We start from the raw sequence: 15,543 nt of genomic DNA on the forward strand, positions 1-15,543 counted from the left end.
AGGGCCCTAGTTCAGGCCGGGGGGAGGGTGGGGTGGAGTGGGGTGGGGGGGGTACAATGGCTGGCCCACGCAGAGGGCGGTAGTGACTGACTCCACAGGCACTGTGAGGCCAAAGAACGCCTGGAGTCAGGCCAGCACCATGTACGCCACTGTGCCCGCCTACCCCCACCTGACCTGCCTCATCTCCCATGATACATTTGGGCACAGGGACGGCACCTTCAAAGACTGCCCATTCAACGTCAGACAGATAGAAAAGTATCCAAGGAGCAACATCAGAGTGTTTACAGAGTTGGTTTGAAAGGTCTTCATCCAAGATACAGAGCGGTCGTCCAACCCTACCTAACCACTATCCAGCATGGCCACAGCGAGTACCTCAGGGCAAAGCTCATTTGGACTGAGCAGGAGGAAGAAGGCCCCTGGCCTGATGGATCAGATTAGCACGTTCTTTGGAGGTGACAAAAATAAAAGGGGCAAGGTGAGCATCTGGGGTTACCAACTGTTATGATCAATGGCCTCACCAAGACTCTTCCAGTCTATAGAGTTCTAATATGACGATGGTAAGGATAGATCTGTCCGGTTTTTGTGTGCGGTCGAGAGAGATTCTTTGAAAAAAGGTGATTTATTTATTGTGCAGAGCTAAAATACTTGTAGAATACCTGATGTAAGAATCTTAGATAATTTGTCATTTAATGTTTATTCTAGATCTACCCAAAATATCAAATGGACTACTTGCTGTACAGATTGTTTGGCATTGTTTCTCCATGTTAAGGATTTTTTGGGGGGGGAAATGAATAGCTATAGAACCGCTAAAGATAACAGGGATTCTCGTTGATTAACAGGAATACACCATTTATTTGCTGACAATCTCTTAGAGATTTTCCAGTACGTTTGTATACTTTTTGGCCTGTAGTTCTTATTAAAGTAGCGCTCATAGGCCAAAACTGGTCCATGAAAATTGTGTACTACGGCAGACATGTGCACCATGTCGTCGATGTCTCTCTTGCTCTGCTGTGTATACATCCTGCTAGCTGTCACTCAAATGGCGAGGGGCTAGAGCTCATTGGCTGGAACTTGAATTGCATGCGGTTGGCCCACAAGTGGGAAAATGGAGGGGAAATGGTGCCGCACAGCTTCCAGTAAACAGTCGCTTTCAAACTAGGAATTTTGTGGCTAATTGTGCTAAAAACGTAATTCTGCTCATAGATTATGCATGTATGAACTACATATTGACACGTTCAACCCAACCCAAATATAAAAAAATAGTTGCTAGTTGTCAAAGTTCCGAGGCATGTCTTTAATGTTTATGACCAACATTGAAAAATCAATACCTTACCTCTTAAAATATTGTTAAAATATAGTTCCTCAAATTATTGCAATAGTCAGAATCAAGTCGAGTATATTCCAAAGGGTTCATCTAATTTCCATTTTAGTTCTAAACTTCTTTTTAGGCTTGAATCTCAATTGACCACTGAATTTATTTTACTGACCCCAACCTGGATAGCTGTGTGTTTGACTGGGTGTTTGCTGTGATAAGTGCATTGCTACAAATTCTCCAGAAGCTTCCCCATTTAGATAGTGTGAGAATTTAACTTTTGAAATGGACAGGTGTGTTTCGTATGATCACAGTTTGAAATCAGGTGTCTAATATACAACTATTGCATAGCTTGAATTCATAAAACTTTGATCACCATTTATTTAGCTGTACAGACTTGATAGCAAACAGAATATCCAATGTGATCTGTCTGCATCATGCACCAGTTGTTCCTCTTACAAGGTCTCATGTTTTTTCCTAAAGCTAAGCAAGTCGATCAAACACCCCCAAATGATTCTGAACTTCGTCTTCAGCGTATTTTCTCTAGAGTTTATTGCAACCAAAACTAGGGAAGGGGGGCACATTGCTGAGTGATGGCAGGTTAACAACTGCTTATCTCTGATGTTATGAATTTAAAAAAAATGTTTTGTCAATATATATGCAATTTAACCCGGAAGATTGCATCATTTTCCCATTACAGACATTCTAAAATAATATCCAGTCTTCTCCACTCATTGCTTGTATTAATCACTGTCAGCTATGATCATGGAAATTAACATAATGGTGTAGGTTGGGTTACAGACCTAGGATCTTATTTTGACCAGTATTTATCATAGCAAAATAATCCTGCTGCAACAGGATTTGAACGTTTAGCCCATAATGTTGCTTGATCTGTGGTTATGGGCTGGACAAAAGTAGGCTACAAAGTGCAAGACTGTTAATATAATCGTGTCTTAGTGCGGATTTTCAGTACTAATTTGTGTAAATCACAAAGCTCCTCCACATTTCCTGCAGTGCAGGAAAATTCTTAGCAACAAAAAAAATATCCAATTAAAACCTACATCTGGAGGGAGGGGCCTTGAAAAGGCTTGAATTCAGGCTGAATTTTCTTGCTGTAGTAAAGTTCTTGGATATCAGAATTTATTTCTGCACAATTATACTTTACTTTCTAGAGTAGGTTATTTATACACATTTTGAACATCTTCCAATGAAGTGCAATCCTCCAGGCAGACAGCTTTTAAAAAACAACTCCCAATCACTTTCACGTAAGGGAGCATTTGGTTATGCAACCCTTTTTTAAAACTCATCCGTGTGCATTTAATTGAATTTCTAATTCCCATGTAAAAAAAACTAACTCTGTGAACTAGGTTGCATAACATTGCAAAGAAATACAGAGCAGAGTATCTGTTCAGAAAGTCCCCTCAAGTTGAAAAATTGATTAAAATACATACAGTACATACTGTACAAAGTAGTTTATGGACCCATTTTCGCCTAAAATGACATAGCCAAATCTGTAGCTCAGGACCTGAAGCAAGGATATGCATATTATTGACACCATTTGAAAGAAACACTTTGAAGTTTAGGGAAATGTGAAATTAATGTAGGAGAATATAACACATTAGATCCGGTAAAAGATAATACAAACAAAAAAACATGCATTTTCTATTATTAATTTTTTTCATCATCATTGAATGCAAGAGAAAGGCCATCATATAATATTGCAGTTTAGGCACAATTTAGATTTTGGCCACTAGATGGCAGCAGTGTGTGTGCAAAGTTTCAGATTGATCCGGTGAAGAATTGCAATACTGGACAATATTTTGTATCAAGTCTGCCCAAATGTGCCGAATTGGTCAATTAATACATTTACAAGTACATAACTATAGAGAACATACAAAAATGATATGGTAATGCAAAATGTAAGTTTACACACTACCAGGAATGTCATACATGATGGATTATTAGCTCATACACTAACTTTCACACATCTAGATGGCCGGGCATGGTGGGTGTGGAGCAAGAGACAGCGGGGGTTCAAACTGTAGAACCCAGTTCCTACATTTGACTATAACAATAGATTTTATCAAACAAAACTATGCTATATTTTATCTCTGGGACCCTCAGGACGACAAATCAGAGCAAGATTACTGAATGTAAGTATCAGAACTCAGGATAAGACCCAGAGGCAGACAGCTAGAAACACAGATGTTTATTGACCCAAACAGGAGGCAGGGAAAAGACAGGTCAAGGGCAGGCAGAGGTCTATAATACAGGGCAGAGTCAATAAGGTACAGAACAGCAGGCAGTCTGTTCTAGAAACAGAAGACAAAGGACAGTGAGACACAGGTTTTTATCTTGGACATGAAACGTAGGATGGATACAGAGGGTGTGGGGCAACAGAAGGCGAACAGCAGAGGGGCTAAATATTTTAGAGATGGGGAACGGGCCAATGAAATGGGGGGAAAGTTTACGGGACTCCACCTGGAGGGGTATGGTATGCTGACTTCTTCCTCTTGCTCAGGGAAGAGCGGTGGCTGATATCCCAAGGAACACTCAAAGGGCAAGACACCAGTGGCCGAGCAGGGAAGGGTGTTGTGGGCATATTCCACCCACACGAGTTGCTGGCTCCAGGTGGTGTGGTTGGCAGAGACAAGGCAACGAAGGGCCGTCCCCAGGTCCTGATTAGCTCACTCCGACTGGCCATTAGATTGGGGATGGAAACCAGAGGACAGGCTGGCCGATGACCCAATGAGATTGCAGAACGCCTTCCAGAACTGGGACAAGAACTGGGTACCCCAATCGGAGACCATGTCGACCGAAAGTCCATGGATCAGGTGCTGCACCATGAGCGGAGACGTCTCCTTGGCTGGGGGTAACTTTAGAAGGGGAATAAAATTGGCGGCTTTAGAAAACCTATCCACCACCGGCAGGATAGTAGTGTTGCCGTCTGACGGGGTACAGTAAGCCCAGTAACAAAGTACAGGGAAATATGAGACCAGGGGCGGGGAGGAACAGGGAGTGGTTGTAGAAGGCCAGCTGGAGATTGCGGAGGAGTCTTATTTTGTGCACACACCGTGCAGGCAGCGACGAATGCAGAAACATTTGGCACCATGGAAGGCCACTAAAAGCGTCCGATGGGAGCCTGGATGATAGGTCAGTCTGGAGGAATGTTCCCATTCCAGGACCGGGGAACGGGCAGAGTCCGGGACACTCTGCCAGTTCCCCGGTACTCCGGATTCCAGCTGGGAACGCTGCGCCTTACAGGCCAGGCTATCTTTTCCCCAGGTTTCGGGGTCAGATGGAGTAGCAGCGGGGCAATACAACCGTGAGAGTGCGACCGTCTTCACGTTCTTGGACCCTGGGCGGTAGAAAATAGTGAAATTGAACCAGGCGAATAACAGGGCCCAACGAGCCTGCCTAGAGTTGAGGCGCTTGGCGGTGCAGATATATTTCTGGTTCTTATGGTCAGTCCACACCAAGAATGGGTGTTCTGCCTCTTCCAACCAGTGCCTCCACTCCTCCAGTGTCATCTTGATGGTGAGGAGTTCTCCCACATCATAGTTCCTTTCAGCAGGGGTAAGATGATGGGAGAGGAAAGCACAGGGGTGCAGCTTTTGGTCCTGGGCAGAACCCTGGGACAGGATGGGTCTGGATGGATTAAGATGGTGGCTGTAGTGAATTGAAGTTTTAGGCCAGAGAATGCCTGGTCACCTGCTGTCGACCATGTGAAGGGAACCTTGGGAGAGGTGAGTGCTGAGAAGGGGGAAGCCAGGATGCTGTAAAAACGGATGAAGCAGCAGTAGAAGTTAGCAAACCCCAGGAAATGTTGCAGCTGCACTCTGGATGTTGGTTTAAGCCAATCCACCACCTTGTCTGGATCCATCTGTACTGTATATGTCCTATATGACGTATCCAAGGAAGGAGATAGTGGAGCGATGGAACTCACACTTCTCCGCTTTAATGAAAACCTGGTTCTCCAGGAGACGCTGAAGGACTTGTTGGTGGTGGAGGACGTGTTCTTGAGCTGACCAGGAAAAGACCAGGATGTCGTCGAGGTACACAAACACGAACCAGTTCAGCACATCCTGAAACACCTGGAACACAGCGGGAGCGTTGGTCAGCCCTAATGGCATAACTAATTACTCATAGTGCCCGCTAGCTGTGTTAAAGGCAGTCTTCCACTCATCTTCTTCCCATATCCGAGCCAGATGGTAGGCGTTCCCGAAGGTCCAACTTGGAGTAAATGGTCGCTCCCTGAAGCCGAGGAGATGAGTGTTGTTTTTTTACAGTGATATCATTAAGACTCCTGTAGTTGATACACAGGTGCAGGGTTTGGTCCTTCTACTCCTCAAAGAAAAAGAAGAACCCTGCGCCGGCATGGGGGGGGGGGGGGGGGGCAATGGGCGAAACCTCCCTGCAACGAGTGAATTCTCAATGTACTCCTCAATAGCCTTGGTCTCCAGACCTGACAGGGAGTAAAGCCGCCGCCGAGGGGGTGTGGTGCCCGTGAGAACTTCAATGGCGCAGACATAAGGGTCGATGGGGATGGGGAGAAGTAGCACTGGCCTTGCCGAAGACCTCCCGGATGTCCTGATACTCCGCGGGCATGGCGGGGAGGCCCGAGGCTTCTCTCAAGCCTTCTCTCAAGACATCCCGGAGCAGGCTGGGCTGACTTGAGACAATGAGTATGGCAGAATGGGTGCCAACCCACAATAGCACCAGTAGCCCAGTCGATCAGGGGATTGTGCTTCTGGAGCCTTGAATATCCCAAAACCACAGGTACATGGGGAGATTTGATGAACAGGAACTGCATACACTTTGAAACTCGTAGGTCGATAGGAATCGTATTGCAGGTGACTCTGCCCAATAGAGCGCCCATCCAGCTCTCTGACATCCATTGGAATGGAGAGGGGCTGAGTGGTGATACCAAGCTCTGACACCAAGGTAGCATCGATAAAGCTTTCATGGGCCCCAGAGTCATGGAGCACCCGGAGTGATTCGTCCTGGTCACCCCATAACAGGGTGGCATGGAGAGGGTGCGAGTAATGATTGGAAAATCTCTGTTCGGCTCACCAGATTATTTTGTGCCTACTGATGAGCCTGATCTTTTCAATGGACAGGTGGAAATATAATGTCCTGTAGTCTCGCAATACAGACAGCTCCTGGTGTTCAGTCTGTGTTAACATTCATCCTGAGACAATCAAGCCCTTCCCAGTAGCTTGGGCTCTGGAGGAAGCGAGTCGACCGCTCTCTGCGATTCCTGTGAGCACTCGGGTGATGTCAGAGTCTCTCAGAAATGCCTTCGGGGGTTTCCAGGATTCCTCAGAGTCGAGGCGACAGGGGACAGATTCCCTCTCCCTCCTACATTCTTGTAGCCGCCCATCGATTCAGATGGTGGAGGCTATGAGGGAGTCGAGGTCCATGGGCAACTCCCGGACTGCCAGCTCATCTTTGATCACCTCCGATAATCCGTGAAGGAACATGTCGAACAATGCTTCCGGGTTCCAGGCATTCTCAGCCACCAACATGCAAGAATCCACTACATTGCCTGCCACACTGAGGGCATCTTGACATAGCTAGAGCAATTTACGAGCAGCCTCTCTCCCCGGACAACGGAGACTCGAACTTCCGTACTTCCACCACAAACTCCTCCAGACTGAGGCAGACGGCAGACACCGCCGTAGCCCAGGCGAGTGCCCTCCCGGACATCAGCGTTATGATGTACGCTATCCTCGAGCGGTCCTAGGGGAACGAAGAAGGCTGCAGCTCGAAGACGAGGGAGCACTGGGAGAGAAAGGCCCGGTAGGTTACTGAGAGTCTGGGGAATAACTGGTGTGGCTTGCTGCGTTGTAGGGAATACGCGGAATTGCTCCAGCAATGTATTGAACGCCTGGTCATGGCATTCCGCCAGGGTATGGAGTCCCTCCATAAGGCATTGCATTAACTCCTTGTGTCTTCCAATGGCTTCTTGCTGGGAGACAGCATTGTGGAGCTGGTCTGAGTCTGCTGGGTCAGTCATGGCCAGTTCCTACCATCAGAACTCAGGATATGACCCAGATGCAGACAGCTAGAATCAAAGATGTTTATTGACCCAAACAGGGGGCAGGTAAAAGACAGGTCAAAGGAAGGCAGAGGTCTGTAATCCAGGGCAGAGTCAATAAGGTACAGAACCGCAGGCAGGCTCGGGGCATGCAGAGGGTCGTAATCAGGTCAAAGTCAGGCAGGGACAGCACGGCAGGCAGGCTCGGGGTCAGGGCAGGCAGAAATGGTCAGAACCGGGGGAACTAGGAAACAGAAGCGTGAGAAAGCAGGAAGATGGGAAAACAAGCTGGTAAGACCTGAAAAGACAATACGAACTGGCAACAGACAAACAGAGAACGCAGGTTGAAATGCACAGGGGATAATGGGGAAGATTTGCGACACCTGGAGAGGGGTGGAGACAAGCACAAAGACAGGTGAAACCGATCAGGGTGTGACAGTAAGTACATTATTTACCTTCAAAGGTGAATGTATCAAACCAGTTGCCGTGATAAAAGTGTTTTGTTGTTGTGCACTCTCCTCAAACAATAGCATAGTATTTTTTTTCACTGTATTAGCTACTGTAAATTGGACAGTGTCGTTAGATTAATAAGAAGTTAATCAGCTTTCTGCCCATATAAGACATGTCTATGTCCTGGGAAAAGTTATTGTTACTTACAACCTCATGCTAATCACATTAGCGCACGTTAGCACAACCGTCCTGGTATAGGGACACCAATCCCGTAGAGCAGGGGTGTCAAAGTCAAATGGACGGAGGGCCAAATAAAAAAATCAGCTACAAGACGAGGGCCGGACTGTTCGAATGTTCATTGAAAAATTTTTAAATGACGCATATAGTCTAGTGAACCTAATTGAACCTACTGAAAACCTAACAAATATATTACAATATGATCAGATAAATAAAGCAATATTTTCTTATGGCTCTGTCAGTAATCTTTAATTTTCAACAGACACAAAAGACAAATTTCCTTTATATAAATATCCCCATAACATGAACATTAAATGAAAGAAACCGGTATTCAAGGCACCATCAGTAGACTATATTTTCTATTTTAGCAAAAGTGGGCTAAATTTACTTCAAAGAAAAAACAATAATAGCAATTTTCTATCATCCACTCAACTGAAATATTTTTAAAATATAATTGGATTGAAATACAAAAAAATAAAGTGCAAAAATCTATTAATCAAAAACAACACTTTGTTTAAGGAGAAGTAACATGCAGTGAAAACAAATATAAAATTTTAACTTTTAAACTTGAACTGAGTAAAAACTCTAAATATGTGATTGCACAGTAATGTTCACTTGTTTGAGGTTGAGGGTGATACTTGGTGGTGTCCCATCTTTTCCACAAGTTCATCAATGTTCGGGGTAAGGCTCTGAGCTGAAGAAATCCTCAGAATTGAGTGGAGGTGTTCAGCAGTAAGTCGACTTCTGTGTGATGTTTTGTTCAGGTTCATCAAAGAAAACAGTTGTTCACACAGGTATGTGCTGCCAAACATAGACAACGTTTGAGCAGCCTGGATGCGCAGCTGGGGCATTGTGCCGGGGAGGAAACGGGCGAACTCCGCAGCACCCACTGCCGCATATTTTGCCCTCAGTGCATCATTGCATTGGAGGTCAATCAACTCCATTTGGAGGTTTGGTGGTGAGCTTTCCACGTCAACAGCAAATGGGTTACCGAGCAGTTCCAACCTGCTTTTTTGTGCTTCAAAGTCAGCAAATCGGCGTCGAAAGTCAGCGGCAAGCATACCTATTTTATCAGCCAACTGTGTGCTCGGGAACGCACTGGTAGAGAGCTTGTCTTTCATGGTCTGGCAGCTGGGAAAGTGGCTCAAATTTTCTTTCCGCATCTGCGTCTCCCACAGAGTCAGTTTGGTTTTAAATGCCTTCACTGTACTGTACATATCAGAGATGACACGATCCCGACCCTGCAGCTGCAAGTTTATTGCATTCAGATGACTCGTAATGTCACACAGAAAAGCCATTTCACACAGAAACATTTCGTCTCGGAGTTGTGTTGTGTCTTTCCCTTTGCTGTCCAAGAACAGACAAATCTCCTCACGAAGCTCGAAACATCTTTGAAGCACCTTTCCCTGGCTTAGCCATCGCACCTCTGTGTGATAAGGCAAATCACCATGCTCCGTTTCTAACTCCGTCAGAAATGCCTTGAACTGGCGGTGATTCAAACCTTTGGCTCTGATAAAGTTAACTGTGCGCGTGATGATGCTCATTACATGCTCCATTTTCAAGGCTTTACCGCACAACGCTTCCTGGTGTATGATACAATGATAAGCTGTCAGCTCACCTGTCGCGTTTTCCTCTTGCATCTTTTCCCGTATCTTCGCCACCAGTCCGCTCCTGTGTCCACACATCGCAGGTGCTCCGTCGGTTGTCAAACCCACGAGTTTTTCCCAAGGCAGCTCCATCTCATTTACACATCTTGACACCTCTTCATACAAATCATGCCCCGTAGTTGTGCCATGCATAGGACGTAAAGCCAAAAACTCCTCTGTCACGCTTAGGTTGGAGTCCACTCCGCGGATGAAAATTGACAACTGGGCAATGTCAGAAATGTCGGTGCTCTCATCCACAGCCAAGGAATATGCAATAAAATCTTTTCCCTTTTTCACAAGCTGCTCTTTTAGATTGATGGACAACTGGTCTACTCTCTCGGCAATGGTGTTTCTGCTCAGACTCACATTTAAAAAGAGTTGCCTTTTTTCTGGGCAAACTTCGTCACAAACTTTAATCATGCAGTTTTTGATGAAATCCCCCTCCGTAAATGGCCGGGCTGATTTAGCGATCTCTTCTGCCAAAATAAAACTGGCCTTGACAGTTGCGTCCGCGTGTGTGTCCGCGTGTTTCGTTTCATAATGTCGTCTCAGATTATACTCTTTCAGTACCGCCACACTTTCTCCACACAGAAGACACACAGGTTTTCCAGCTACCTTCGTGAACATATACTCCGACTCCCACCTTGTTTGAAACCCCCGGTTCTCAGTATCCACCTTCCGTTTTGCCATTTTTGATGGGTATCTGAAAGTTAATTTTACTGTGATGCTGACGACTGCTGTGCCAATAAATATTGAAATGAAGCAGCCTACTGCTCGGTGCGTCACCTTTGCATTGTGGGAAATGTAGTATTGGTGCGTGTAAAAGATCTGCGGGCTGCCGGCTTGCTGCGGGCCGGTTCTAATAATAAATCAAGATCATCCCAGGGGCCGTAAAAAACCTTCTTGCGGGCCGGATGTGGCCCGCGGGCCTTGACTCTGACATATGTGCCGTAGAGGTTCATGTACTCATAGCCATTTAATTGAGCCTGATTGTCCAACGTTAGCAGTGAGACTTCTGTGAGTTTTTGACTACTGTTTATACCTTTAGGGGTCCTTCCGGGGTCACGCCACCTCCCCCAAGCCAGCCCCTCGACGTCGGGCTAATGAGAATGCAGTAATGCATTTCTTCAGGAGCTTGAGCGTGAGTATCTTAGATTGACTACCTCTGTGCGATTTTATATATTATAACTTGTATTGTATTTGTTTTCTTTAAACAAATTGTAATTGTAAAGTTGAAAAGGTTGTAAAATAAATATATTGAACTTACTCTTACACAAGATGTTTTGTTGTCGAAGAATTTTAAACTAGTTTAATTCTCAATGGTATTTATCTTACATGAAGCATTGTAGAGACCTTGGAGAAAATGTATTACCTGAAGTTACATCCGCTTTGGTCAACGGTGATTGTTTGATGCAGTATAAGAAGGGCATGATCAAACTTGCCATACAATTGGAACAAGATTTACTAGTAGCTGTAAATAAGCGGTTTGTTGTGCATACAGTATTCATCTTCACCCATTCATGTTCCTGCTCACAGAATAATGTAGCAGTATGTTCTCTCATCAAGATACATGTAAACTTGGACAAAGTTATTTTTCACCTATTGAAGTTCTCCAGCAACTTTTGGTTTCATTATTCATAATCTGGACAGACCAGATGTTTTGCCGAGCTCTGGTCCTCAAGTGGAGACATATCCACAAGATATTGGGTAGAGTAGTTATCTAGCACAAGTCAGTTTCTCTAGGCCTGCACCACTGCTTCAAACTTTCCAAAGTACTGTTTTTTAAATCTGCTGTTGCAAAGGGTTTTCCCCATTAGCCAATGTCCATATGTTTCCATCTTTGAACTCATGGAATAGGACCTTATCATTTGTTGGGTTCTGTATCCTCAGGTGACAGCCTCTCCCCGTCCCAAGTCCAGGGTGAGTTCCATTACCTCCTTTAAAAAACATTTGACTTTACTGTGGTTACTGTTTCTTTAGGCCTCTGTCAGGTAATTAGCTTTAAACTGTTCCTTGCTTTTTACAGCGCATGACTTCATGGGCCTGTGCAAGTTGGCTAGCTAGTATAGTAGGTTTACATTTTTTGTCGTTATAGTAACAGGCGCTGCTCCAGTAGGCCTTCATGAATCTTCCTGATTCTCTCTTTTTCTTTCATGTCTAGTGGAGGGAGGTCTTGGGCTTGGTAGGTCATTCAAACTCAACCCTAAACCCCCAAAACAGTGTTGACCTCACAGCCCTGTGTTTGATAATGACATCTTAAATGTTTCCCTCTGTCTGAAGACTTTCTCTAATGTCCTTCTGTGAGCGTTTTGATTGTGTTCTTCCCTCTTATTTAACTTTTACTCTCCCAACTCTGCATCTTCCTTCCCTTGTGTGATTCTTCAAGACAGTTAACATCCAAAAGAATGTATATATATTTCTTAGAAAGCCTAAATAACATTGTTTACCTTACTCTTCTTACTCTAATGGAAAATGTCAGATGCATGAATCAACGTCGAACACAGTTTTCCTCGCATTGGAATTATTCATGGGAACGTAGTGGCTGATGAAAAGCTCAAATACAGCTTATACTGTGGTGACATTACATCTCATGATTTCTGTTTTTCTGACATTTTAATTTAGAGTCACTGCTTCTGGATGACTTTGACACTGCTCAACTATTTCTGAATCGCAACCGGTAAAGACACTCTTCAGGGACCCCTATATACGACAGTTTCCGCCTTCCTTTCCACCTTTCCTTTCCTCATACCAGTCTGTTAGACTCTTTCATCGCTGCCCCATTCTCTGTTCATGGTGACTCACTAATCTTCCTGCATTAGTGTGTTTCTTCATTCAACTCCTCTGTGTCCACAGAGTGAGCTGTCCAGGGTGTAAGAATTGAAATGTGCTCCTCGCCAGTTCTCTGTGTTATGTGTGCTCTGAAGTAATGCATGCCTTTGTCTTCCATCTTTTTTCCCCCTAAAGGTTGCTGTAATGTTGGTCATTCCTCATTTATTTCTCTTCCTGTCTCGTTCATACCATTCTTTTACAGTAACAGACCACTGAATGAAGTAAACTGATTTTGATAGAAACATGACATTTCTGGGTTTAATGCAAAAGAGCATTGTAGTAATGTAACATTTATACCTATTGTGTTTACCAAAATATATTCAAACTCAATATAACTACTAGTTCAACACCATTTTGGTGTCCTCTCCCTACTTCATCCAATGAGAGCTGAGCACTGATTTATACCCAGGTCCAGCCACGTTCCATGTGTTTATAAAGCATCTTGTTCTAGGCCTCGCCACCACATGCTGATGCCACAAAGTCATCTTACAGATGCCGCAGAGACCAAGGGACACTGTCCAAAATCTTCAACCGGGTGAGACATCCTGATGTTTGTGTCCCAGGTTTATCTTGTCGCTACACAGTTACACTGTCTAAAGAGTGCACCTGGTAAACATTGTTTCTTATTTGTGTTTACCTCCCAAAACAACAGTGGTGATATTATCAAAGTGAGTACATTAGAGATATCCATCCCGAATCTTCATTCATTTAGACATAAATCACAAAAAAAAAAAAAAAAATTACATTGTGATTGATTTGACATCATACTAAACTAACATGTGCATTAATTAAATTGACACAATTATATAATTTTAACTTGACTGGTTGAGCTACACTTTATGATATACAGTATGCTCCTGTAGGTACACATTGATATAAACAGGTATTACTGTAAGCAAACAGGTATATAAGTACACTGTAATTACACTGTACCTGGCTATGTCATTTTCATGTAAATGCATAGGTATTAGAGAAGTGAATGGTAAAGTGGATGGTGTCTTTTGTTATCAATACTTTTTCAGTTTAATCTCTATTGCACAACTCATTGATGTCTTTATTGATGTCTTTATACCTACCTCAACCCTCTTTCCTGAGAGTATGTACTAACTTTGAATCCCTGAAAATGTGACTTTTGACAATCATGTCAATACAAATAACAAATTTAACCCTAATCTTCTCATAGAAAATACATTTCCTTCTTTCCATCGAAAAGAGACACTCGTACAACCATGACAAGCAATTTTAAAGCTCTATATTTCCTCTTTTGGTCGTATAGAATTGAATATTTCAGATATCAGTCTAATGTACTGCTTCCCTCTGTTTACAGGAGACCAAGTCCCGCCTTCCCCCCAAACGCTGGAGCACCATCTTCTGAGCTCTCCTTAGATGAGAAAACCATGGAAAAGGATGAAGAGGAGAAAGTTCTCCGTTTGACAGACTCACAACAACCCTTGACAACGTTAACACACTAACACCAGCATGTCTCCTTTGTTTGTAGATAGTGACACAATCTTGGCGCCTAATATTTAGCATGCTGGGATGAAAGTGTGCAGTCATTGAGGGTGGGAGCTGTTGAGTTTGTCAATAGCCTTATAATCTGAGTTTTAAGGGAAAGTTCTCCTTTAGAGTTTTGGAAATGCAACAAAATGATTCTACTCTAACATCTGGCTCAATGGGCTATTCGCCTCATCTAGCGCCCTGTTCTGATGACGCTAGAGTCTACTATTAATGGGTTGTTGTGTTTTTCTATTTGTCTGCATTTTGTACGTGGATGATCTATTCTACTCATAGAAATAGGCTTTATATTCCCCCTTGTTTCTTTTAGGTACTCAAACACACAACTGTGTTTCGTTTTGTACGTCGCCAGTTATGTGAAATCTAGTCTAAGAAAGTGTTTGTGGGTCTTGTTATGCATGCAATTGTCAAAATTGTCTTGTGAAAGTATGTTATGAATGCAGTACTTGCGCATTTGAAAATGTAATGCGAAAACCTGCAAAAGTTATAAACTAACATTATGTAGTATAAAAATTGCAGTTGATTCGTTTAGCCATACTACAAAAGTCGTGTTTTATTTAGGCACTTAAATCATCAATGTTGTATAGTGTTATGGTGTCCAAGCCTATTAAAACAGCTAATTAAAACAAACGCCCTTCCAAACTGCACTGTTAAACTTTGCAAATATATATTTCAAAACTGTTTAAGAGCATTTAACATATTTTCTGACTAATCTTTAAATTTGTAGTTTCAATGCTTTGGTTAATTTGAAGTTAGCTTTTTGAGTAGAAGAGATGGTGAAATGGAAAGTTGTTAAGAGGTCTAATAAATCTCCAAAGTAAAAACGCGGGTAAGAGCATGTAGTTTTGCAAATTCTCTCTCAAACAATTGTATTATGTGTTTGATTAATTTGTCACTTCCCTTGTGTGCACATATCTGTCTGTTCACTGTGAGTGTTCAATAAAAAATATGATTAAAACTTTATAAAATCATACATTTTTCTGAGGGTGCTCAATAACATAGACTTGGTGCTAAAGGTGGAGAAATGGATTGAAGACCAGAATAATGTGTTTCTTGTAAAATGCTCTTTGAAATAAAGATTTTTAAATTGCCAACAAGTTCTCAGAATCATACATTTAAATAACTGAAATTGAAGTCCAAAATCCACCTGTCAGGAAGATGGATTATCTTGGCAAAGGTGAAATGCTCACTAACAGGGATGTAAACAAATCTAGGTTTTAGGTTATTGTCCTTCTTAAAGATACATTTGTAACGTAGTGTCTGTTGGAAAGAAGACAACCAGGTATTCCTCGAGGATTTTGCCTGTGATTAGCTCTAATTTGTTTATTTTAATCAACAAAAAAACTACCTATTCCTTGCCGATGAGATGTATACCCATAACATGATGCAGCCACCACCATGCTTGAAAATATGAAGTGGTACTTAGTGATGTGTTGTGTTGGACTTGCCCCAAACATAACGCTTTGAATTCAGGACATAAAGTTCATATCTTTGGCACATTTTTTTGCAGCTTT

At 43.2% G+C, this 15,543-nt stretch overlaps 1 protein-coding gene across 4 annotated transcripts; it reads left to right on the forward strand.

Annotated features, from left to right (window-relative positions):
- Window positions 1–201: 201 nt before the first annotated feature.
- mbpa (myelin basic protein a) lies at window positions 202–15,123 on the forward strand. Of its 4 annotated transcripts, XM_021571748.2 has the most exons (7): window positions 202–475; window positions 10,734–10,826; window positions 11,576–11,605; window positions 11,847–11,867; window positions 12,966–13,049; window positions 13,167–13,182; window positions 13,842–15,123. In XM_021571748.2, exons 1-6 carry the CDS (start codon window positions 356–358, stop codon window positions 13,170–13,172), a joined length of 354 nt encoding a protein of 117 aa, XP_021427423.1. In that variant the 5' UTR covers window positions 202–355; the 3' UTR covers window positions 13,173–13,182; window positions 13,842–15,123. The 4 variants fall into 4 exon arrangements, with proteins under 4 accessions (XP_021427423.1, XP_021427420.1, XP_021427424.1 ...); XM_021571745.2 differs by lacking the exon at window positions 13,167–13,182; XM_021571749.2 differs by lacking the exon at window positions 11,847–11,867 and having other exon boundaries at window positions 204–475.
- Window positions 15,124–15,543: the final 420 nt, after the last annotated feature.

This window comes from Oncorhynchus mykiss, chromosome 18 (assembly GCF_013265735.2).
Source record: "Oncorhynchus mykiss isolate Arlee chromosome 18, USDA_OmykA_1.1, whole genome shotgun sequence".
NCBI classification, from domain to species: Eukaryota; Metazoa; Chordata; class Actinopteri; order Salmoniformes; family Salmonidae; genus Oncorhynchus; species Oncorhynchus mykiss.